The sequence below is a fragment of the Propithecus coquereli genome, unplaced genomic scaffold, assembly GCF_000956105.1.
Source record: "Propithecus coquereli isolate 6110/MARCELLA unplaced genomic scaffold, Pcoq_1.0 Scaffold34, whole genome shotgun sequence".
Classification (NCBI taxonomy): Eukaryota; Metazoa; Chordata; class Mammalia; order Primates; family Indriidae; genus Propithecus; species Propithecus coquereli.
In genome coordinates this window covers 7,273,377-7,296,355 of record NW_012149063.1, presented here as the reverse complement: position 1 = coordinate 7,296,355, position 22,979 = coordinate 7,273,377, and the positions used below count along the sequence as shown (strand labels likewise).

The 22,979-nt window shown below is 42.2% G+C and overlaps 1 protein-coding gene across 1 annotated transcript in view; it reads left to right on the top strand.

Annotated features, from left to right (window-relative positions):
• Positions 1-22,979, top strand: part of WIPF1 (WAS/WASL interacting protein family, member 1) — a 97,792-nt gene that overhangs the window by 60,741 nt on the left and 14,072 nt on the right. The window contains exons 2-3 of the mRNA XM_012650802.1: positions 14,424-14,512; positions 19,085-19,214. Of these exons, the coding sequence (XP_012506256.1) occupies positions 14,462-14,512; positions 19,085-19,214 (181 nt within the window). The 5' untranslated portion in view covers positions 14,424-14,461. The remainder of the gene's footprint in view (positions 1-14,423; positions 14,513-19,084; positions 19,215-22,979) is intronic.

Below are 22,979 nucleotides of genomic sequence, written 5' to 3'. Positions count from 1 at the left end.
GACAGAGCGAGACTCTGTCTCAGAAAAGCAAAAAAAAAAAAGAAAAAAGCAAAAAAATACCATGGCTGTTGGAAAAGCTGACACTGATCTGGAAACACTGTTACATCCAACACCTCGCCATTACAGAGGTGGCTGGAACACTCCCCTGCCCAGCATGTGATCTCGCCCCGTCTCCATCTTTTCCTGCCTTATTTCCTTTATCTTTTTATTTCCTCTCCTTCCTTTATGATTGTTTTTTTTTTAACTTTCTTAATCCATTTTTCTCATCCCATTGCCCAATGACATAAACAACCACACTGCACACGACTGCGAGCATTGTTAAGCCCACTCATGGGCTAAAGGTTTTACCCACTGATCTTTCCTGTGGAAAATTTCTCTTGAACAGCTTTTCCCATGAAGGCTTAAGTCTAGTCTGGTATTTGTTATTTACTGATCCAGGGGGAACAGTCCTAAGCTTTTAAGGGAATGTTATGTTACGGTAGAATTTGCAGGAGATACTGCTTTTCTTTTTCATTTGACAAACACCGTTTATTGAGCTGAGCTCAGTGGCTCATGCCTGTAATCCCAGCTATTTGGGAAGCTGAGGTGGGAAGATTGCTTGAGGCCAGGAGTTTAGACCAGCCTGGGCAACATAGTAGGAACCTGTCTCTAAAAAACAAAATAAAACAAAACCCCACTATTTATTAGGTACCTACCAGGTGTCAGATGCTGCATTAGATGCTGAGGTAACAGCAGGAAAGAAACGGACAAGGTCCCTGCTCTCATGGAGCTTGAATTCTAGTGGGGAGAAACATACAAGTAGATAAACAATTAAATAAAATGCCAATTGGTGATGTGTGCTATGCATAAAAGAAAACACGAGCAGAATGGGACCTGAAGGAGGGCATTTTTTCTGACATGTGAGGAAAAAGGAGGAACCAGGGAATGAACGTATCAGGCAAGAGGGCTTGCAAGTGTAAGACCCCAAGATGCGAATGAACTTGGTGCATTTAAGGAACAGAAAGGACTGGAAGGTAAATTAGCAAAAAGGAATGTTATTTAAGATAAAGTCAGAGAGCTAGAAAGAGGTCAGATCTTATGGATTCCTGTGGGCTTAGGCAAAGGATTTGGATTTTTTTAAGTGCATTGAGAAACCACTGGAGGGTTTTAAGCAGGGGATTTATGTCCTATTGCACATAGTGGACACCTCATAAATGTGTCCAAAGTCAACTGCAGGAATCGACCCAAACTCTCCAAAGTTGACTGCGGGAATAGACCCAAAATCTACACACCTACGCCCTTGCATGTCTTGAGGGCTGCAGCTTTCTAGGTGACATAATGCCTTCTAACTGAGCATTCCCTAATGGATGGGAGTAGCCGTGAACAGTATGTGTGTGAGTGTGCATGTGTGTGTGTGTGTGTGTGTGTGTGTGTGTGTGTGTGTGTGTATCTTGGGGTGTCTTACTTGGAGAACTACAAAATAATTCTGTAAATACATAGTGAATCATCATATTGCCCGTGTTCTCTTTTTAGACCCAACTATAGTTAGACTTCCCTAAAGATCCACTCAGACATTTACTTGATAGTTGATCAAGTTTTCTGTTTTCCTGAGGGTCTGTAGCAGGGGAAGTGGGATGATAGCTGCGGGCCTCCACCTCTGCCCACCCCTGATACCTGTGTGTATTTATTCATGTTCCTAGGCCCGGCGTTACACAAGAGGAATGGAGTCCCTGCCTTCTGGCAGCGGGCAAAGTAGAGGGCTCTCAGTCACTAATCCTTGGATACACACTTGCAGGAACTGTGCCCATGGCCTGGCATCATGGAACTGCTCGTGCCACTAGACTCATACCTTAGAGAATTTTGAGTCTGAAAGGTCCTTAGACGTCATCTATCCCAGTACTCCTCTGTAGGGGCACTTCTGGGATTTTGGGTGGGACAGTCCTCAGCACCATAGGAAATTCCACATCTCTGGTCCCGCCTGGGAGCTCTATAGGCCCCTCCTCCCACTGTTCCTACCCACTGCTCCCCACCCCCAACTGGAAATGCCTCCTTCAACAGCTACCTGACTTAAAAACTTCGTGTCTAGCACCGTCCTACCATTTTACAGGAAAGGGAATGTTAGACAACTCGCGATCTTTTTTTTTTGTTTTTGGAGACAGTCTCACTCTTTCTGCCCAGGCTAGAGTGCCGTGGCATCAGCCTAGCTCACAGCAACCTCAAACTCCTGGGCTCAAGCGATCCTTCTGCCTCAGCCTCCCTCTAGAATCAAAGTGTCTTCCTAACTCTTAGCACTTTTTTTTTTTTTTTGGGAACAGGTAGTTGTCTGATTAATTTCTTTCTATTTTTAATAGAGATGGGGTCTTGCTCTTGCTCAGGCTGGTCTCGAACTCCTGAGCTCAAACGATCCGCCCGCCTTGGCCTCCCAAAGTGCTAGGATTACAGGCGTGAGCCACCGCGCCCGGCCAGCTCTCGATCTTTTCATGCTCTCTTTCTCTTCACCCAGCAGAATCAGGACTTGAAGTTCAATTTTACAACAAAGCTAGTTTCTGAAATATGCCTCTGTTTTTCATTCTTTCAACAAATACTTCTTTCTCAGAGTTAACATGGTGTATGTTGCAAATGTGAGTCTGAATCTTCCAGATGGGCCAAGAAAAAATCATGAGTATTTTAGATTGTTCTGTACATAACTCGAGGTTTCGATAGTGTTTTCCGCACATATTCCATTGCCGTCCACCTCGTGGAGTTTCTTAAGAATGGAAAACCTGACTCTCCTCCTTCTTCCCTCATTGTCTCTATGCTTTTGTCAGGCATCTTCTGAGAGAGTTATTGTTGCCCCACTAAGCGTGGAGGACAGAAACAAAGCATTTTGGCATAGAAAGGGATCTGCAGCTGACTTGAGCGTATATTATTTATCCTGCATGGGCCCCAAAATCATATTTCAAAAGTCATTTGCCTTATATGCCTGACCTGCTCTCTTCACTGGCACTTGTAACTTTCTCCCTGCACACTTGAATGCTCTGTAAATGAGAAGAAAAATCACTTAGCCTAATTATCAGTATAGTTAAGAGCTTTTATCTCTTGAGCGACTGCTTTTCTTATTACTAAGTATGCTGGTATTTAGCGATGCTTTCAAACAGAATTTCCTAAAGGACTCTGGAGTCCCATGAACAGTTATTTTTTTGGTGGTGTCTAGAATAGTTAAGTGGATGGAGGTGCCGATCTGCACTTGTCACCGTACCAAACAGCTGTAGTACACCTTGTGGGAAAGAGAAACACTTAATTTTTTAAATTTAGGGTTTTTTCCTTGTTTGCTTCTTAAGCAAAACCAATGTAGTTTCTTTTTCTGCAGCAAAGGAGGAAGGAACAAACAACAAATTAATCAGACAGGAAGCGAATACCCACAGAAGGACGTCTGCCTCTGACTCAGTATGTCACAGTTAACAAGAGGCCAGAGCTTGTCCAAAATGGCTGTCCGAAAACGACCCCACGTTTGCGTTAGAAGATGATGCCTTTCTCAGGGACAGTGTTCTCTCTTGGCTCTTGTCTCGCTTGCTCTCTGTTGGCCTGTGTCCCCGATCATGGCTTCCTACAGTACCCTTTAACGGTAAGAAAAATGATATTCAAACTAAATGTATTTCCTTTATCAGCTAAATGGCTGATAATGGGCCATAGCATGTTGAGATAAAATTGTTTAATTTTTCAGTAGAAGATCATGTGGTCTATTCCTGTTGCCCAGAATGCTAGTTTTACCACTAGGGTGATTGTGGGTGATTCATAACTTGGGTTTTGAGCCAAAGTGTAAGCAGGATTTTCAGTAGAAATTTTCCTGACCACTGGAAAAGTTAGGATCCACAGGAATCTTCCTTCCCCATTTTCCCATTTAATGAATGGGGGTGTCTGTCAGTAAACGTGCTTTCACTGTGTGGTACAGTTGTCCACATAACTGCCTTTGAATCTTGGGTTTGGCCAGCAATAGTAAGTGCTTTTAAAGTAAAAGGCATCATCAGAAGCTTCAAACAAAAATACCATGGAACTAAGCCATTGCAGTTCTATTGCTGCAGAACGTGTTACTTAAGTTCAAATCCCAACTAAACCCTTTCTAAGCAGTCTTTTAGAATAATTCTGCTTACATTACAGCAGTGCAGTGTACAACCACTATTGCAAATCAAATTCTGTAGCGTTCGTTATAACTATATACATTTAATGTGATTAATATTTTGGCATAAAATATTGTGATTTTAAACTTTCAAGCCATGTACTCAGACCTACAGAGCAGAATTAGGGAAACTTTTTGTATTAAAAAAATTTTTTTCTAGGATGTTATAAAAAAGCAACTTGACTTATGTTCCTTTTTCCCCATGGAGAAATAAAATAAAGCTTTCAAAAATTAAGAGGGCACATACAACTTTATTCAATAAGTATAAATTCTTTTAAATAATTTAGTGGCAGACTGGGCACAGTGGCTCATGCCTGTAATCCCAGCACTTCGGGAGGCCAAGGTGGGAGGATCACTTGAGGGCAGGAGTTTGAGACCCCGTCTCCACACACACACACACACACACACACACACACACAAAGCTGGGTGTGGTGGTGTGTGGTTAAAGTCCTAGCTGCTCAGGACGCTGAGGCGGAAGGATCGCTTGAGCCCAGGAAGTTGAGGCTGCAGTGAGCTATGATCGCACCACTGCTTTCTAGCCCAGGCAACAGAGTGAAAGCCTGTCTCAAAAAAATTTTTTTTAATTTAAAAAAAGAAAATGGAGAAGTGATCAATGAAGAAAAGGCTGCAGAAAGATTTTAATTTAAAAAAGTAGGCCAGCTTGGTAGAGAGAAAGATGACAGGCAGGGGAAAGGATAAGAGAGGATAGTGAGAAAGGAAGATGAGAAGCTAGGGAAAGGTTTCGAGGGGATTAGTGTGGAAGCCGTATTTGGACTGTGGGTCTTAGAGTATAATGGGTTAACTTCATAAAGTTGGGTTACTTCTGAACTGAAGCATCATCTAGTCAAAACTCTTCTTTTTGTAGATCTAAAGAGGTCAAATGTTTTACCTAAAATCAGGTTTTCTAAGGCTCTTTGAAAAGTTTATCCATGGGTTAATTTTTCACAGTTCCTTACTCCAAAAGCTAGATTTTTAAAGGTTAATCATACTCTGGATGAAATGAAATATTCAGAGAACTCCCTGTGGAGAAAATTAGTCCTTGGGGTCCAACAGCAATTTCACTCTGATCTTTGAGGAAATCAAATGGTAGAGCTGGCCTATAGGCTGGAAGTTCCCCAACCTATGCTAAAATATAATATAAGAGGAAATGACCTACCTAATTCCTGGACCCTTCAAGTTTTACGCCCTTTTGAATTCTGTTTAACATTTCATGAACACATCATTCATTTGGCAGTTTCTGGCTATGTAAATTGTGATACATTTCTGGTTTAAGGTTTGATTCATTTCGTTTTTCCAAATTGTCATACACGCACTTCTTATTGAAAAGAACATTTCTCCTGGACTGTCATAAATATCTCTGTCTGTATTTTGCAGCCATCAGTCCTGAAAATTAAAAGTGAAAAAGGAAAAAAAAAGCTAGAATAAGGAATGTTTTAATCAGTATGCTTTTCTGTAAAATTTAAAATGCCCTTTATATACATCTCCCTTCACCGTTCGTCTATAATACAGAGGTTTGCACGGGTGTATACACGTGGGCTAAGGTTTAAATCACCTTGTGGTTTCTTTTTCTCATGGTTAAATGGGAAAGACAGTAACATTTATTGACCACTTACCATGTGTTAGGCTGTATGCTTTTGCTTATTTTATTTTTCAAAAATGGTTAATACTTATTAAGTATTGCCTCATGTAACTCTTGAACAACCCTATTAAGTAATGGAGGCAATGTGATAAATTGTACGAGTTCTTGAGGTTCTTTTCTGGTTCTGGGGATCTGGGATTACAAATACTTTGCTTTCAGTGTCACAGCAACAGTAAATGTCTTTAAAACAAATAATCCCAAGTAAAATATTTTCCGTTTTAAGTCTTTGACTTTTTCGGCAGGAAATTTGGTTATATTACAAGGCTATTGTTTCAATGATAAAATGAATACAATATGTCAAATGTTAAGTTAACATATATGCCGTGTGTGTGTGTGTGTGTGTGTGTGTGTGTGTGTGTCTCTGTGTGTGTGTGTATGTGTGTGTGTTTAGTGGAGAGCAATGGCAGATCTTAACCTTCTGGTACAGGTCATTGAACACTGCCTATGAAAAAAAATTTATTTAATCCTCTGGTAGAACTAAATGTGTTGCTGACAATTTAGGAAGGCTTTAGCTTTGAGATTTGAGCCCCTGAAAGAAATGGGAAGCAGTGGGAGAAAAACCGACACTTTTTAGCTGTCTGGATAAAGTAAAAAAGCTTTCCTTTCCCTTTCCCTCAGTTAAATGCCAGATTAGTCATTTAGCTAACCTGCATTTTCACCATTGAAAGGGTCTTGGGTGTGTATGAGTTTGTATTCATTTTTAAATTAAATATGTATAATAGTAGATTAAAAGATAATTTTGCTTTATAGCAACCTTTATTTCCCCAGCGGTTACTCTTACAGTAAAACCGTTTGTGTCCAAGCTGCTAGCCAATCTTAATGACATTATAGATACTTCAAAATGTCTTCTTTGAAAAATGCCTTTCCCACCCTTCCCAAAATAACTCAACTGTTTATCTGAAAGAACTCTAAAAGAAGCGTTTTTTAAATAGCCAAGGACCTTCTAAGCACAGCAAAGACTTAAACCTTTACCATAGAGAAGACAACCTAAACAGAAGTCACTTAAGATCCTGTTTTAAATGATGGTCGACTGAGAAAAGAGCAAGTGTATTTTGAGAAAGGAGGGATTCCATGTTGAGCAAGCGAGTGTTCCACATTCAGCTCCAGTGAAGAGTAACGATGAATAATAACTAGTGGGTGAGGCTGTTGATTTGCTTATAAAGGAAAGCTCGTTTCTCTTTTCTGCCTTTTGCTTCCTCTGGGGTCCAGCCGCCTTATCTGTTTCCCCTCTCGTATGGATGGCCTCATTGCTCTGAGGAGGCCCCTCAGCCTGGGGAGAGGAAGAGTAGCAATAATAGAAACAAACCTTTCTGCAAAGGTATTAAAAGTTTCTAAAACGGTCCAACGACATGCTGGGGGGAGGGGCGGGGAGAGGCGGGGCTGTTGCACAGTGACTCGCATCATCAAATAGAAACTCCGGGCAACTGCAGCTGTGAAAAGATCGTGTTAAAGAAACAGGATGACTGTGGTTTACTGTGAGCATCAATTTTCCTGTTGAGCATTTTTACAGGAAGTTGCAGAACAAAGCCAAATTCATCTTAATTAGTTGTAATGGTTTTCAGATCTTAAATACATCCAACTAAGTTTGCATCATGGAGGACTCTGTGAAGAATAGAATCAAGAATAATTAGAAGTAGGAATCCCAAAGCTGCATGCTTTTTAAAATTCAGGATTTTAGCAGCAATTTGAGTTTGCTAAGTGATTTTGTTTTTGCAATGTAACTTGGAGTGGATCATTGCCTTTGCAAAGAGTGCCCCTGCAATTATTTTTTATGGTTGTAATAACTCAGCATGAATTTGAGAACCTTTTTGCATTAAAACGGTGTTGAGTCACATGTATTATAAATTTTCTTCTGTTAATATTTTTTGGTCAAACAATTGTATGTGTATGTATGTGTGTGATACATGTAAAGAGGGAGAGAGAGCTCTGTGTGTGTGTGTATTTGCAAGCTGGAAGGATATATACATCAAAATAACACGAGTTATTAATAATCCCCAACCGTTTTTCATCTAAAATCTAATTATTATTGAGTGCTTCTGTGGTTAAATACAACTTTAGTGTTTTATTTTCATCTTTGTGTATTTTTGTGTTGTCTGTTCTCTACAACTCTCCTTCTGGAAGCAAGAGGAAAAAAAGTCTCAAAAAAACCCCACAAATAAATGTAACCTGAAGAAGCCAAAAGCACATGAGAAATACATACATGAAACTGAGTTAAAACGTTATATATAAAGTAAGATATAAATGAGTGTAAACAAAAATAAGACAAAGAATAGAAAATAATGAGGGCAAGAGAGCAGATGGGTCTCTGAATCTGTCCAGTTGTACTATTTCTGATACCGTCCTCCTGCTCCGCTCCCACACATGTACCAGATAAAATCCCCCTCTATTGATTCAACCATTTCAGAAAAAAAAAGTTCACTTTCCCCCCATTCATTTTAGGTAGGATAGTATTTAAGGATTAATTTTAGCAAAATTTATGTAGAGCAAATTGCTTTATATTTTCAGAAAGTCCAAAATGGTGATATAACTGAATCACGCCACTCCCATCTTCTCTGATAGAACCCTCCTCACCCAGGATGAGCCTGGCCTTCCAGGGATTGTCAGCTGTGTTCTCCAGAGGATTGTGGAAAATCTCTCTCTTCCTCATGTCATTCTGTAGTGTGGACCTCACATGGTGAGATCTAGAATGAATTTTAAGTTGGCTACAAAACTAAGAAACAGTTTATTTAAATAACTAGCCCACATTTTTGATCCCAAGGAGATCGATCATTTTACTTTCAGGGAAAATTCTGCTTTCCTAGGTGAGCACATTGAAGAAGAAACCATGCATTTCTGGGGCACGTCTGGACTGAACCGTGGGCTGGGGTTGAGCCTCTAGCTGGCCATGCTATTAGGGAGAATATGTGCCCTGTACTGGTGGGGAGTGGGCCAAGCAAGTCCCTTTCTCCCAGGGTGTCCCCTTGTAACCAACGTGACATGTTTAGCAAACAGGGTACAGGCTGCAAGATGCCCTGGTTGGTCTGAAATCAGTGTGTGATCCTTGATATGAGTGTTGAACACTGATGTTGACCTAGTAACACTGCAGGGAAACCAACGATGCCATTCATTCACAGAGCTAGGAAATCCAGAATTTCCAAATATTGATGTATATTTGTGTGTGTGTGAGTGTATATGTATGTGTGTAGGCAACAAAGAAGAACCAAAAATTGAATTTTTAAACTCATTTATGCAAATTATTCTGCTCTGTTCTCTAAACCCATAAAGCCACTTCCTTTACAAAAGATTTATCAGTAGATCTCTCCCCTTACCTCAACTATTTTTCACCTAGTATTTGATGCTTTTTGAATGATTCATTCTGTTATTAAATAAAGCATTGGCAATCACATACTCTAGGGTTCAGGCTGATTTTTAAAATTTTTTTAATGTGTGACAATCTAGAAATATCTTGGGTAAGAAATAAATTGATGGATATTTTATTGAAAAGCCATTATCTTGTTATATCCATGATAGATAATAGATGAACCTGGGTTGTTAATAATGTATTCCTTCACTAGGACCGTCATAATAAAATACTACAGACTGGGCAGATAAATAACAGAAATTTGTTTTCTCCTAGTTCTGAGGCTAGAAGTCCAAGATCAAGGTGAGGGCAGGTTTGGTTTCTCCTGGGGTCTCTCTCCTTTGCAAAGGCTGCCTTCTCACTGTGTCCTCACCTGGTCCTTCCTCTGCCTGTGCACATATCGGATGTCTTCCTCTTCTTAAAAGGACTCCAGTCTTACTGGATTAGGGCCTCACCCTAATGACCTCATTTTAAGTTAATGACCTCTTTAAAGACCCAGTCTCTAAATACAGTTGCATTCTGAGGTCCTGGGGGTTAGGGTTTCAACATATCAATTTGCAGGGACCTAGGCCAGTCCATTACACTGTGTGTGAAAGCATGTGAAACTCAACACACCAGGTGAATATTTTAGACAGTCTGGCTTTTCTGCCTGTGAAGAAAGTTATTTAAACATTGAAATTCATCCTCAATGCCTGGGATGGAGTTGGGTGGGAGGGCAAGGCTTAGCAGAGGGGTAGATGTGTGACCCACCGACTGTTGGGAGCCTGACTAGGGTGCAGAGTGGGACGCAGCACACAGCTGATTCTGATGCAGCAGATGACAGGCTGCCTTTGGGGAACTGCTGCCCTCCCTCCCCTTGTTCTAGGGCCGCTCCTGGCCCCAGGACAGAGCCTCTCTCCTGCCATACTTCCATCTCCAAGGGAAGAACCAAATGCAGTCAGGCCCAGTCATCAGTTGGCTTCATTCCCACCCAATGAAGCTCTATTCACTGCTACTGGGCAAAGCCCGAGCCCTTCAACTCAGCCCCCAAGTCCATCCCTTCTCTGCCATGCACTCAGCCGCTTGCGCGCCAGCAGGACCTGTCCTCCCCCTCAAGGAGGAGAGATCCGAGACCTGTCCACTAATGATGTGCTCTCCCAAGCCGTACTGAAAGCTTGCCACGTACCATTCCACTTAATCTTCCCAACAACTCTCCATTTATCAGATGGGAAAGAGAGGCCCAGAGAAATTAAATTCTTGTCCTAGGCTTAATAGGTGGCAGAGAGCAAGGATTCAGAACCAAATTTGCCTGACCCAGGTCTCGTGTTCTCACTTTTTCCATCCATAAACCACACTGGTAAAGCCCAAAGGACTCCTATGACATTTTATGCATTTTTAAATGCATAAAATAAAATACAGAGAATTTCAGAGGAAACTAATTATATTAAAATATGTACTTCTTTATTAATGGTTTAAACAATAAGCTCTAGCAACAGATCTAAACATTGCCAGAATTTTCAAAATTGTTGACCTGCAATTGTAATATGACGTGAAAATATAATATCATGTGAGAACTACATGGTGAAAGAATCGCAGGTATTGTGGTTTGTGACCTACATTCATAATTGAAGGAAATGCTAAATTTCAATTATTGCTTAGTAGAAATAATAGCTACTTTTTTTCCTCCAAGTTCATGACCACTTGAATTCTGTCCACTGACCCTGCAGATGGAGGATCCATGCAGGAATGGCTGGTCCGTGCCCTGATGCCGAGGCCTTCAGTAAGGACCAGCTCTGACTCCGCTGTGGGCAGTTAACTCCATGCGAGGAGGGAAGCCCCTAATCTCCCAAAGCCTTCGGGTTCTGCTTCACTGGGGAAGTTGGAGGCGGTCAGGAAAATAAGTCCTAGTACTTAACGCTAGCAAGGCCCCCTGAACTAGGGCTGATTCTTTTGCTCAAACCTCACGATGCGTTAGGGGTGATGCTGGGGGCCATACCAACAGCAAGCACTTGGCTAAGTAGCACGAAGATAGCAAAGGCCGGTCTTTGAGTGCACCAAAGATAAGGACTGACCACACACCAAAGATAAGGACTGACCACACACCCCATCTCATCCATGTGATACCTGGTGCTTTCATCCACACCCTACTTTGCACCAGGTATTGGGAGACTGGTGGGAAGGCAACCAAGAAGTGGGCCTGGCATGCAGCACCATGAGCTTTGATCCATGGGGTGAGTGAGGTGGCAGGACCAAAGTCTGGGGTTTCTCACACACTTCCCTCGAGACCCCCGGCCTGTAGAAGTCCAGAACGTGCCCAGCAGCTATTCAGCTGAAAAGGAACAAGGAGTACGTGGGGACCTGTCACCCCCTTTTAGCACTGAAGTGGGAGTGGGCCTGGTTCATCTGGAGGGGAGCGAGAGGTGGGGGCAGGGAGAGAAGTGTGCAGAAGTGGAGGAGGAGGGCGCTTGCTCTGCGGCAGCCGGGGAAAGTGAGAGCGCTCACGCGCAGATCCTCTCCGGGCTGTTATCTAAGGTAGCCTGGAGGGGAAGGCCGCACTTCTTGCAAGACCCTAAAGCCTTTAATAGCTTCTTGCTTCCTGAACCTTGGATTTGACTGCTTTTGTTTCTGCAGTCTGGCCCTGGCCCCAGCCCCAGCTGTTGCTATTTCTCCCACACTAGCCCTCTGGACCACAAAGTTAGCACAGTCCCCCTTGGAGTTGTGGTACAGAAGTTTATTTATGTCAGTTACTGCACAGACTGTACTAAAACAGCAACAACAGAGAATTGTAAAATAATTAAGGAGGGCTTTCAGGGTGGCAGTCCCCTGAAAGGGTCCCCATTCCACAGTCTGGCCCTTAAGCTGTGCCGGACAGAGGTTCAATTTGGAGTCTGCAACCAGAGACAGACACAGGAGAACCAAACCCATAAAAAGTTCCTGTTAGTTGACAAGAAGCCACTCCTTCCTAGGTGTTAGGATGGCAGGATGACAGAAGGTTAGTTGGTGAACATGGATCAGATAAAATAGAGTCTCGAGGGACATTTCATCCACCAAGCACGTGGATGGACTGTTCCCTGGAGCCCATCTCTCAGGCCCACCACCGGGCAGACCAGGCTACCCCTCTTCCTTGGTAAGCCACCTTCCCCAACTCGATTAATAGCATTGATCTGGCTCCAGCATCCTTCTCAGGTAGTTGGCACCAAATTCAGTTCAGATCTCTGTCCTTCCTCCTGGTCCTAGGAAACACCTGACTCTGGGGCCTCTGAATGTGCCGTCTGTGGCTGTGGAGAGCCCCCTTTATAGAGGGCCACCTGCCACAGGCCACAGGCACCTGACCTTGCTGGCAGCCCCCACTTGGCTCGTGGAAACAATAGGTCATGCAGAAAAGACCAATTTAAGGAACACATTTGGAAAGAATCCTGTCTGAGACAATCTCTTACTGAAAAACAGATTCTAATCTAGTTTAACAGGTGAGGTGTAGCACTAATTAGCCTGCCTAAAAATGCTTATTAGATCATTAAAAGGACTCGATTTGAATGAATTGCCACAGGGCTTTTTAGAGAGTGACTTAATTTCTGAGTCTCAGTGTGCTCATCTGTGAAATGAGTACTATCGAGCCAGCTTGGGGTGTCGTCGCAGGGGTGACAGACAGTGCGAGCATGGCGCCTGGGTCCAGCTCATTCTCCATAAGGCACAGCTGCTGTTGCTGCCATGGAAGTTTTAAAAATTTCAATTTCCAGACAGCCCACTTGAAACGGAACTGTTCCAGACTGTGTTCTTGTTTTCCAGCAGCCGTGACGAGTCCAGCAGTGTCCTTGTAGCTTTTCAATTCCATTTCTGTTCACAGAAAGCAAACCATCTAGCATTATTTTAATAGAAGGTTATTTGTTTCAAGGTATACATTTTCCACATTGACTTTTAGTGATTGAACTAAATTAATATTTTCAATTCTAAGAAATTGTTTTCTGCACTTAAGAGACTATTGAGAATTTTTAAAAAGTAATAATTCTGCTTTTTGAAACTTGGGACACATTTTCCATGGAAATATTGTTACTCAGGTGGCCAGTGTCCCAGGCTGCCCACTGTTTAAGGCTCAGACTCTACGATAGAGCTTTAGTGCACATGAGTTGCCTGGGGATCTTGCTAAAATGCTGAAGTGCATTCAGTGAGGGGCAAGAGGAGATGAGAGTGGATGTTTCTAGCAGCTACTAGGTCAGCTGCCTATCTGGGAATATACTTTGAGTAGCAAGGATCAGGTGGGAGAAGCTGGCATGACTTAGGGGTGAGAACAGTGGGTGAGGCATTGGCCGGGATGAGAGGTTCTGCTGAGGCTGAGGGACAGGACTCCAGGGATTGGGGAAAAGAGTTCACAGCTGGTGTAACTCTTTGGGTGCTTTGCTGTCATCTCTTCTGCCCCTTGCGTTTGCCAGGCTGACCCCTCCACCCTACTAACCGCCCCCCCACACCCAGCCATGGTCCCCAAACTCTCCCACTCAGCCACAGAGTCTGGCCTTCCCTTTGTTCCCAGAGCAAGCACTCTGCAGAAAGGCTCGGCGGACAGAGGTGCGTTTCTGGTGACCAGGCGAGAGTTACAGGCCTGACTCCTGCTTGTGTTCACTTAGGTCTGTAAGCAAATGCTTAGTGGCACAAAGATAGCAGTGGCCGGTCTTTGAGTGTACCAAAAATAGTAAGGATCAACTGCACACAGCCCCATCTCATCTGCCTCACTTTTCCCTTCCCCTTAGTTATCCTGTCTCCCCTCCCTGTACCACTGTGAGAACTGTGAGGGCAGAACAAAAAGTAGATGCGTCCATCCTCATATTCCTGTAATGCAGACTCAGCCCCAGGCGAATGTCAGCAGTCTCCACTAGAGAACCTGAGAAGAAAAACCAACCAGTGGGGCATAGGGTGGGCAGGGTGGGAGACGGGCATGGAGTGGGCAGGTTGGGAAAGCAAGAAAGGATTTTGTCATGGAAATGAGTGAGGAAGAAGAGCCACTCAAGTGGGTTTGTTTTCCATCATACTTGGCCAGGATACATTTCTACCAGTTCCAAGAAAACCTTCCTGCTTCGCGCAGCTTGGAGCACTCGATGTGGCTTCCGTTCTCCCAAGCACTTTGGCTCAGAACCGTCTCCCCCACGCCCCCACCCCGTTAGGGTCCTTCTAGAACAGTAACATTTTGGCAGTGAGGTAAAGGTAAGCCCATCTCTCCTGAAAGTTGACCTATGTGAAGCTGTCACTTTGGTGGGAAAGGCGGGAGGATGATGAGCGCAGGGAATTACTAAGAAGTCTAATACATGACTGTGCTGCTGCTTTTTGTCTTGTTTTTACAGATTTATCAGCAAGACTGTTGAAAGTGTAACAGTCCAAGATGCCTGTCCCTCCCCCTCCGGCTCCCCCACCGCCCCCTACATTTGCACTGGTGAGTATCCCTCCCCATTCATTTTCTGTGCATACAGAAAACCAAATGAAGTCAAAACCTGGCAACATGTATTTGTTCTAAATGCATTTGCGTTCTGGCTTGCACATGATACAGCAGGCTTTCCCAGTGCCCAGCGTAAGCCAAACCCCAAGACCTAGCGAATGCAAACAACACGAGGGGTTTTGTTTGTGTAAGGTCTCCTGTGATGCATAGGACAAGCGTGGAATGTGGGTTATTAGGTTTCCTCTGCCGTGTCCAAGGAAGGCAATGTGCTGTCCTGTCCTGAGACAGGTTCATGGAGCAGTTTTGAGACCAGCGTGCACCGTTCCCATGTGAAGGAACTCAACGTCCAGCCTTTAAACTTCTGGGCAGTGTAGGGGCCAAGGGAAATTTCCCCTTCGCCCTTTGAAGTTTTGCTGAAAAATCAATTCACAAAAGGCAGATGAATTGGAGAAAAGGCAGACAAATTTTATTAACGTGTATACAGGGAGAACCACAGAGTGAATACCTGCCCTGAAAAGGGGCTCAGAAGCTTACATACCATCCTGGCAAAACAGCTTATGGGAGGGGGAGGAATTCTATGGATGGGATTACTAGGGAGAATGACTGGGTCAGGGAAGAGAAATTAACTTACACACCATCTTGTGAAAGGGTCTGTTCAGGGGCGGTTACATTCTTGGTCTTACAGGGAAGGTAAGAAAACACAATTGTTCTCTTCGGTGGGTTTGGATCTTAGGCAGATAAAGGAACTTCACCTTTATCCTATGCTTTGGGGGCGGGAGGTGCTCAGAGACACCTTGAGGCTTCTTTAGCTCAGCATGTCAAAATACAGTATTTTGGAGTGTTGGTTTCTGAGCCCCAGTAGCAGGACGGCCCAGAAATCCAGGTCTCTGTTTGTCTTCGGTGCATCCATTAAAGTGTCTTCCGGTCTCACTCCTTTCGTTTTTTCTGCCCTTTCCCTCTCCCACTGTTTTTGACAAATATCGTCCCCACCACCACCACCTCCACACACTCACATCCCCCTTTAAATCTACGCTTGCATTTAGATGTCTGCTTCCCAAAAGAATTTCTTCACTGGACTCGTCCTGGTCCTTTGGTAGACCTGTCCAGGGAAGTTGGTGCACCCTCTTCCAGGAAGTCAGCCGCCCTCAATGTGGTGACATGGAAAGGCTACGAGACACATTCCATGTCCAAGGCCTCCCCCAGCTGGTGAAGCCTTCACTGCTAAGGGGCCTCCTCATACTGATGGCCCCTTCATTTTTCACATGGGGAAACTGAGGCTAAGAGAAGAAAAGTCCCTTGTCCCGGGTTACCATGGGGCACATTTATATAATTCATCTGAGGTTGGAATCTAGTGGGAAGAACCTACCAGTAATTAGCTCATTGTGACTCAAAATATGGTCTTCCAGCTATTTGTTAGGGTCCCCAGGAAGATTAGAACAGACATTGAGAGTAAGCATTTAGAAACATTAATAGCAATTTGTTAGTAGTTTTATGTCTGTTTCTAAGATTAAATTTCATATTGTTTTTTAAAACTAGCTCATTTTTCTAATAATTAATTGTTATTTTATCAAAATGTCAGTTCATGATGAAAAAAATTTTTAAAACTGGTCTTTCACATGGATAAGTTGAGAAGCTCTGATCTGGCTAACATAGCAGGATTAGTTTATCTATATTTCCCCAAAAATGTGGGTTGTATAACACTGCTGGGTAGTACATGGATTAATTTTTTTTGATTTTAATAGTCATGTATTTATTTTAATGTGTTCTAAAAATTGTAACTAGCACATCAAACCAGGGTTTAATACTGAGCTGATTTAAAAGAAAATTCTCACTGAAAAATACTGTAGTATATAATATAGTGAATTGATTTAATGAAAAATATTAAATAAATAAAGCATAGGTGGCATGAGAAGATGAGAAAAATCATGAATGTTGTACCAGAATGATTGAAGTTTGGGAAACCCTTGTTTATCCTGTTAACTCATTTCTAGCCATTATTCCCTAATTCAAAGCTACATGCTGGGTAAATAAGATCTAGAGATGAGAAAAGAGAAAGGTGGGTTGGTGGCCATCACAGGACACTGCCCTAGTGGAACAACACAATTAAGGGCCCTGGACATGAGAGAAGTTAGCACCCAAGGAGGTCAGGTGTCAAAATAAATTTTGAGGCAGAACAGGAGGCCACTGAAGCTTGCTGACCCCAAACCGGTAAGCGATCCAACGTGGACACATCACTTAACCTCTCTAGACCTCAGGGTTTTTTCATCTTTAAAATGAAGACAGTAGGTCATTTCAAAAGCTCTTTGCAAGATGTCCAAAGTATGTTGTTAAGTTGAAAAAACAAGTTTCAGAGCAATAGAGGATAATCCTGTTAGCAAAAGCAAACTGTGTATGCAAAGAGCATTTCTGGGAGGACATCCGAGAAACTTTTAACAGGCTTACTTCCAGGGTGTGTTGGGGCTGATGGGGAAGGGGCATTTTAGGGCCTACATTTACCCTCTGTCAGATTATAAGGAAGGCTCTGGAGTCAGACTGCCAGGGTTTGAACCTCAGCTCCTCCTATACTAACCAGGTGACTGGGACAAATGACTTAACCTCCCTATGCCTCAATTTCCTTGTCTGTAAAATAGAAATAATAACTCACAGGGTTGATGAAGACTAAATGAAGTAATACACATAAAGTGCTGAAAACAGTGCCTAGCCCAGAATAAAAGCTATATAAATGTTAACAGTTATCATAAGCAAATAATAATTCATAATTATTTCAAGACATTTCCAACTTATATAGTAATTTTTTTTTTTTTTTTAGAAACAGGATCTCTCTCTGTTGCCCAGGCTGGAGTGCAGTGGCACAATCGTAGCTCACAGCAACCTCAAACTCCTGGGCTCAAGTAATCCTCCTGCCTCAGCCTCCTGAATAGTTGGGACTACAGGCACATGCCATCACACTGGGCTAATGTTTACATTTTTTGTAGCGATGGGGTCTCACTATGTTGTCCAGGCTGATCTTAAACTCCTGGGCTCAAGCCATCCTCCTGCCTCAACCTCCCAAAGTGCTGAGATTATAGGGATGAGCCACTGTACCTGCCTCCTCTTTTTTTAAAAAATTATTTGAGACAGGGTCTCACTATGTTGCTCAGGCTGGTCTCAAACTCCTGGGCTCAAGTGATCCTCCCACCTCAGCCTACTGAGTAGCAGGGATTACAGACTTGAGCCACCATACCCGGCTTATACAGTAATTCTATTTAGCCTACTTCGTGGTTCTTCTGAGCTCTCCCTCTGCCTCTAACTCTGATAATAGAAGGCTAGATGCGGTGGTGTGGCCTGTAATCCCAGCTATCCAGAGGCTGAGGTGGGAGGATCACTTGAGCCCAGGAGTTCAAGGCTTTAGTGCACCACGATCACGCCTGTGAATAGCCACTCCACTGCACTTCAGCCTGGGTGACAGAGTAAGACTCCGTGTCTAAAAAAAAAAAAAAGAAGAAGAAGAAGAAGAAAAGCATAGGTGAGGGATCAAGCCCTGCATTTCCCCAACTTTACCTCCTATGGCCCTAATTGGCAGATCTGGAATCATGTCCCTTCATCCCTTTCAGAAAGGCTGGGGCCAGCCCAGGACTCTCAGGTCTGCAGGAAGGACCCATGGCAAGACCAAGCCAGTTTCTGAGTGTAACAGACACAGGCAGATGCCTACTTCCAGGTCCACATGCTGGACTCTTAGGGTCCCCACTCCCTAAAGTAACCCTGGAGGAATGAGATCCCAATTTCACAGTAAGGACCTTTCCCTGGAATTCTGTAAATACAAGAAAATACCCAAGCATGTGAAAGCAGCACCTTTGTGCATAATGCAATTTCCTGTGAGCTAAGCTTTCAAAGGAATTAAACATCAGTCACACTTAGGCTAATGGGACATGAAGGAACTTTTGGGGGTAATGACAATGTTCTGCATCTTGATTGTGGTTACATGACTGTATATGTTCTACAAAACTCAGAACTATCAACTAAAAGGATGATTTCATCATATGTAAATTATGTTTCAATAAATCTGCCTTAAAAAGAAAAAAAAAGCATCTTTGGCATTACAGACAGATGGAATTATTTTCTAAAACTTTTGTGGGTTTTTGAAAAAAATACAGCTGACCCTTTCAGCTAGAGACAATTTTTCCCTTGCACTGGGTTAATTCTAAAAGATGGGAAAGGGAAGCTTTTCTTCTGGTGAATGAAGCCTAGCAGTGCCCTGCAGAATCCTCCCAGACTTAAAATTCCCTTTTTGTGTCTATCCATGTAACTGGCCCTGTTGGTTATAGCCAGATGGTGGTCTGAATTGTCAGAGACCTTAATCAGAGATTGATTCTTCCTGCCTTAAAAATGAATGTAATTTATTGCTGCATCTGCTCCCAAACATCTGGGTCTTAAAAAGAATGGTACGGGGTCTAAAACTTGTAGAGGATTTACAACCTATCACCAGAACCTTAATAAGAAGCTTCCAATACCCTGCTTGTCCCAGCTGAATGTTAAAGTGCATGATTTCAATCCAAGAGATGAATACAAGTTTGTATGGCTTACTTTCAGGCTAATACAGAGAAGCCTACCTTGAATAAGACAGAGCAGGCTGGGAGAAATGCTCTTCTCTCTGATATCAGCAAAGGGAAGAAACTGAAGAAGACAGTCACCAATGACAGAAGTGCACCAATATTGGACAGTAAGTGAAAAAAGCTGTTTTCCATGGAGATAAATGGCTTATGGTCTAACAATCAACCCTACCCCTCCCAGAAAAAAAAATTTTTTTGAGGGGGTTAACAACAGCTGCAAAGCTAGCAAAATAAAAGACTGTATTACCATGGCTTTGGCTTGGGTTCCCTTCTAATGCTGCAGGAAGCCAATATAATAATTCTTTGTCCAATACATACACAGCAGCGATTCTCTGCACTATTCACAACACTTTCTGGAGATTAACCCATTGCTCCTGACACCGCAGATCAGGAGACACCATGAAATATGGAAAGAGCCCTAGCCCTGGCATCAGAGGAGGTGGGTTCTAGTCCTGGCACATCCATCACGTAACATCTCCAAGCCTGATTGTCTTCATTTGTAAAGTGGAGATGATAATACCTGTTCTGCCTATCTCGCAAGTTTCTTGCGAGCTTGGAATGAGATAATGCCTGTAAAAGTGCTTTGTTGTCTGGAAAATGTAATTCAAGTGTAAGATATGATTATTGGGAGTCTAGAGAGAGCGAGGAAATGAGATCACAACTTTGCTTATGTACCCATCTAAATCTGAGATACTTTCTGGAACAAGGCAGCGTATGTATAAACAAATAAGTACCCACAACACAAGGCTACTTATAAACATTTACAATGGAACAAAAATTACCCATGACTAGGATCTACTGGTAATTAATATCAGGTCTCAAGACTGTCTCCTCACATTCCTAAACCTTTCCACTGCCCACCAGATGTCCCCAAGATTTGTCCTAGACTACAGAGCCCACGTGGACTCAATAGGAAATACATTGACCTCCCAAAATCACCAGATGGTGCCTTGTAGACAAGTGAATAATGATGCAGGATTTTAGCAAAGTGGAGGAATGGAAAAGAGAAAGACCATAATAAGGCCTTTGAACGTTGCTGTTACCAGACAAGGTGGTGCAAATGAGAATGCATCACTTCTCAAAAAGGAACTGTGGGCTTTTGTGACTGTTGACTTCACCCAGTCTGACCTCTAGGTCAAAATGCCCACAAAACTGGTGTGGTTATTGTATAATCCTTCAGTCCTCATGGTAAGTGTCACAAGATTCTCCCTGGAGGGGAGCCTAGCAGAGTCTCTTATATCTGGGCAGCCTTGGCCCAGCAGCCATCTGAGTTGTGGTCCCTGGTATGGGGCCAGAGGAGCTGCCGCCCTCTGGGACAGAGGCCAGCTATTCGCTCCACAACAAGAGGGAGCCTAGGGCCCTGTTGAAGGAGACTGGACAGTCTGGACCTATTCCTGAATCCACTAGTGGAAACACATTGTATTCTTCAGGGTTCACTTCTCTCCCCCCATTAAATTGGAATAATGTTAGTCCTTTTCCCTTCCAGCTAGCTCCGCGATGTTTAATAATGTGCTTTATTTGATGGAAACAAGATATAGTCCAATGCATGCCCTTGCAGTCCACGTGCTTATTTGGACTCCTATACCGCTGTCACAAGCTCTTTGCAAGTGGCAAAATTCATCCATGGTTTTGTATCTGTTGGCATGTGAAATTTCCCTAGGTTCGACCATGGTTATGCATGATAGCTCCTGAATTTGGCCCTGTCCTGCAGTTTAAATGATCTGGAGCCTGCTAGCTGTCCTCGACTTTAGTTTCTGTTTCTGAAAGATGGACAGATGTTTCAGTAATGGATTATGGATTATGGATTATGGACTATGGATTATGTCTGATAGTGCAGGAGTCCCTCCAAATTTTCAATACCATGTAAATGTGTCTTATGTAAGTGCCATATTCCAAAATGTATCATTCATTAACAAATAATGTTTGAATGACAAGGACAATGTCAATATATTGGGAAAATTTTTAAATTTTATATGGAAGCCATTTTGCATACACTTCTGAAAATTGTTATTCTAATTTGATTTATATCAGATTATTTCTTCTATCAGCAGAGCTACTGTAAGCATCCCAGAAAGCTCCACACCTGAAAGAGATATAGAGCTAACACAAACTTATGATAAATCTAATCCAGAAGAAAAGAAAATACAAATGAATAAAATTAGAACCCAGCAGATTAAAGAGCCGAAGAAGATTTTCTAAAATTAAGGGTAATATAATAAAGTTATATGCTAAAACATTTTAAGATCTTAAAGTAATTTTCTAAGAAGAGCATCAACTTATTAAAATTCACTCAGGAAGCCTCAGTGACCAAGGAAAAAGATAAAAACTTTATCAAATTACTTTCTCTCCAAAAAGCTTTGGAGCCAGATGGTTTTTATTAGTAAATGCTTTCAAATTTTAAGAAACAGCTATTTCAAGTGCTGTATAAACCATTCCCAAACATAGGAAGAGACAGAAAGCTATCTGATAGGTGTAATGAAGCTGGCATATCCTAAGATCACACTTGACAAAGGCGTCAGACACGAAAGAGAAAGCTGTGCATTAGTGGTTTTCAACTGAGGGTAATTTTCGTGGCAATGTCTGAAGACATTTTCAGTGGTCGCAACTTGTGGAGGGAGAGGAGGGGCAGGGCAGAGAGAGCTGCTACTGGCATCTAGTGGGCAGAGGCCAGGGGTGCTGCATATATTCTCTAAAGAACAGGAAAGCCACCCACAACAAAGAATTATCTGACCCAAAATGTCAGTACTTTAAGATTGAGAAAACCTGCGACAGAACACTTATCATCATAGGTGAGAGAATACTACGTAAAATACCAAAAAATCTAATTCAGTAGTATGTTAAAAGAATAACACACCAAAACCAGGGTTTATCCAATTTTAGGTGTTAGAAAGTCTATTTATCCATCATATCAAATAAGAAAGGCCATATAATCATTTCAGTAGATCTTGAGTAGGCATCTGATAAAATTCCACACTATAAAAAGTCTTAAAAACTATTTAAAATGGAAGTATTCTTCCTGACTGAATATTTGGAAAGGAAAAAACCCTATTTCAAGCCAATAGTCAATATTGAACTTTGAAACATTAGAAGCATCCTCATTAAAATCGAACGTGGTTGCCTTTGGCAACATTAATAATTCACATTGTTATGGAAGTTCAGCCATCAAAGTAATTACTTATATGAAACAGAAATAAGACACACTTAGAAAAGAGGAGACAGAACCTTTATTATTTGCAGACCATATGTCTACTAGAAAATGCAACATAAATTTTTTTGTAACTTTTTAATTTAGAAAATACAGCAGGGAGGGAGGAGGAGGGGATAGGAATATGCAAACACAAAGAGTACAATGCACACCACCCGAAGGATGGACATATTTGAAACTCGGACTTAGCGCGGGGGGTGGGAAGAGCAACATACATAACCTAAACATCTGTACCCCCATAATATGCTGAAATAAAAAAAAAAAAAGAAAGAAAATACAGCAAAGTGGCTTATTAGATATCAAATAAAATTTCCTGGTGCCAATGATAACCAATTACAAAATATAACAGGAAAACCATCCCTTTCACAATTTCAACAAATAAAAATGCATTTAAAGTAACCCTAACAAGAAACGTGTATAACCTATCTCATGAAAACTACAAAACTTTACCAGAAACTCCGGAAGACATGACTAAGAGGGAAAATATACCATATCTCCAAATATGAAGTATAAATATCATAAAAGTGTCAGTTTTCCCAGATTAATTTGTAGAGTTCATGTAATACTTATCAAAGACTCAACATGGTTTTTGGGAGATAAAACTTCAAATAATGTTTTAACCTCATAAATACAAACATACATATATGCATGCATACATACATTGTTAAGA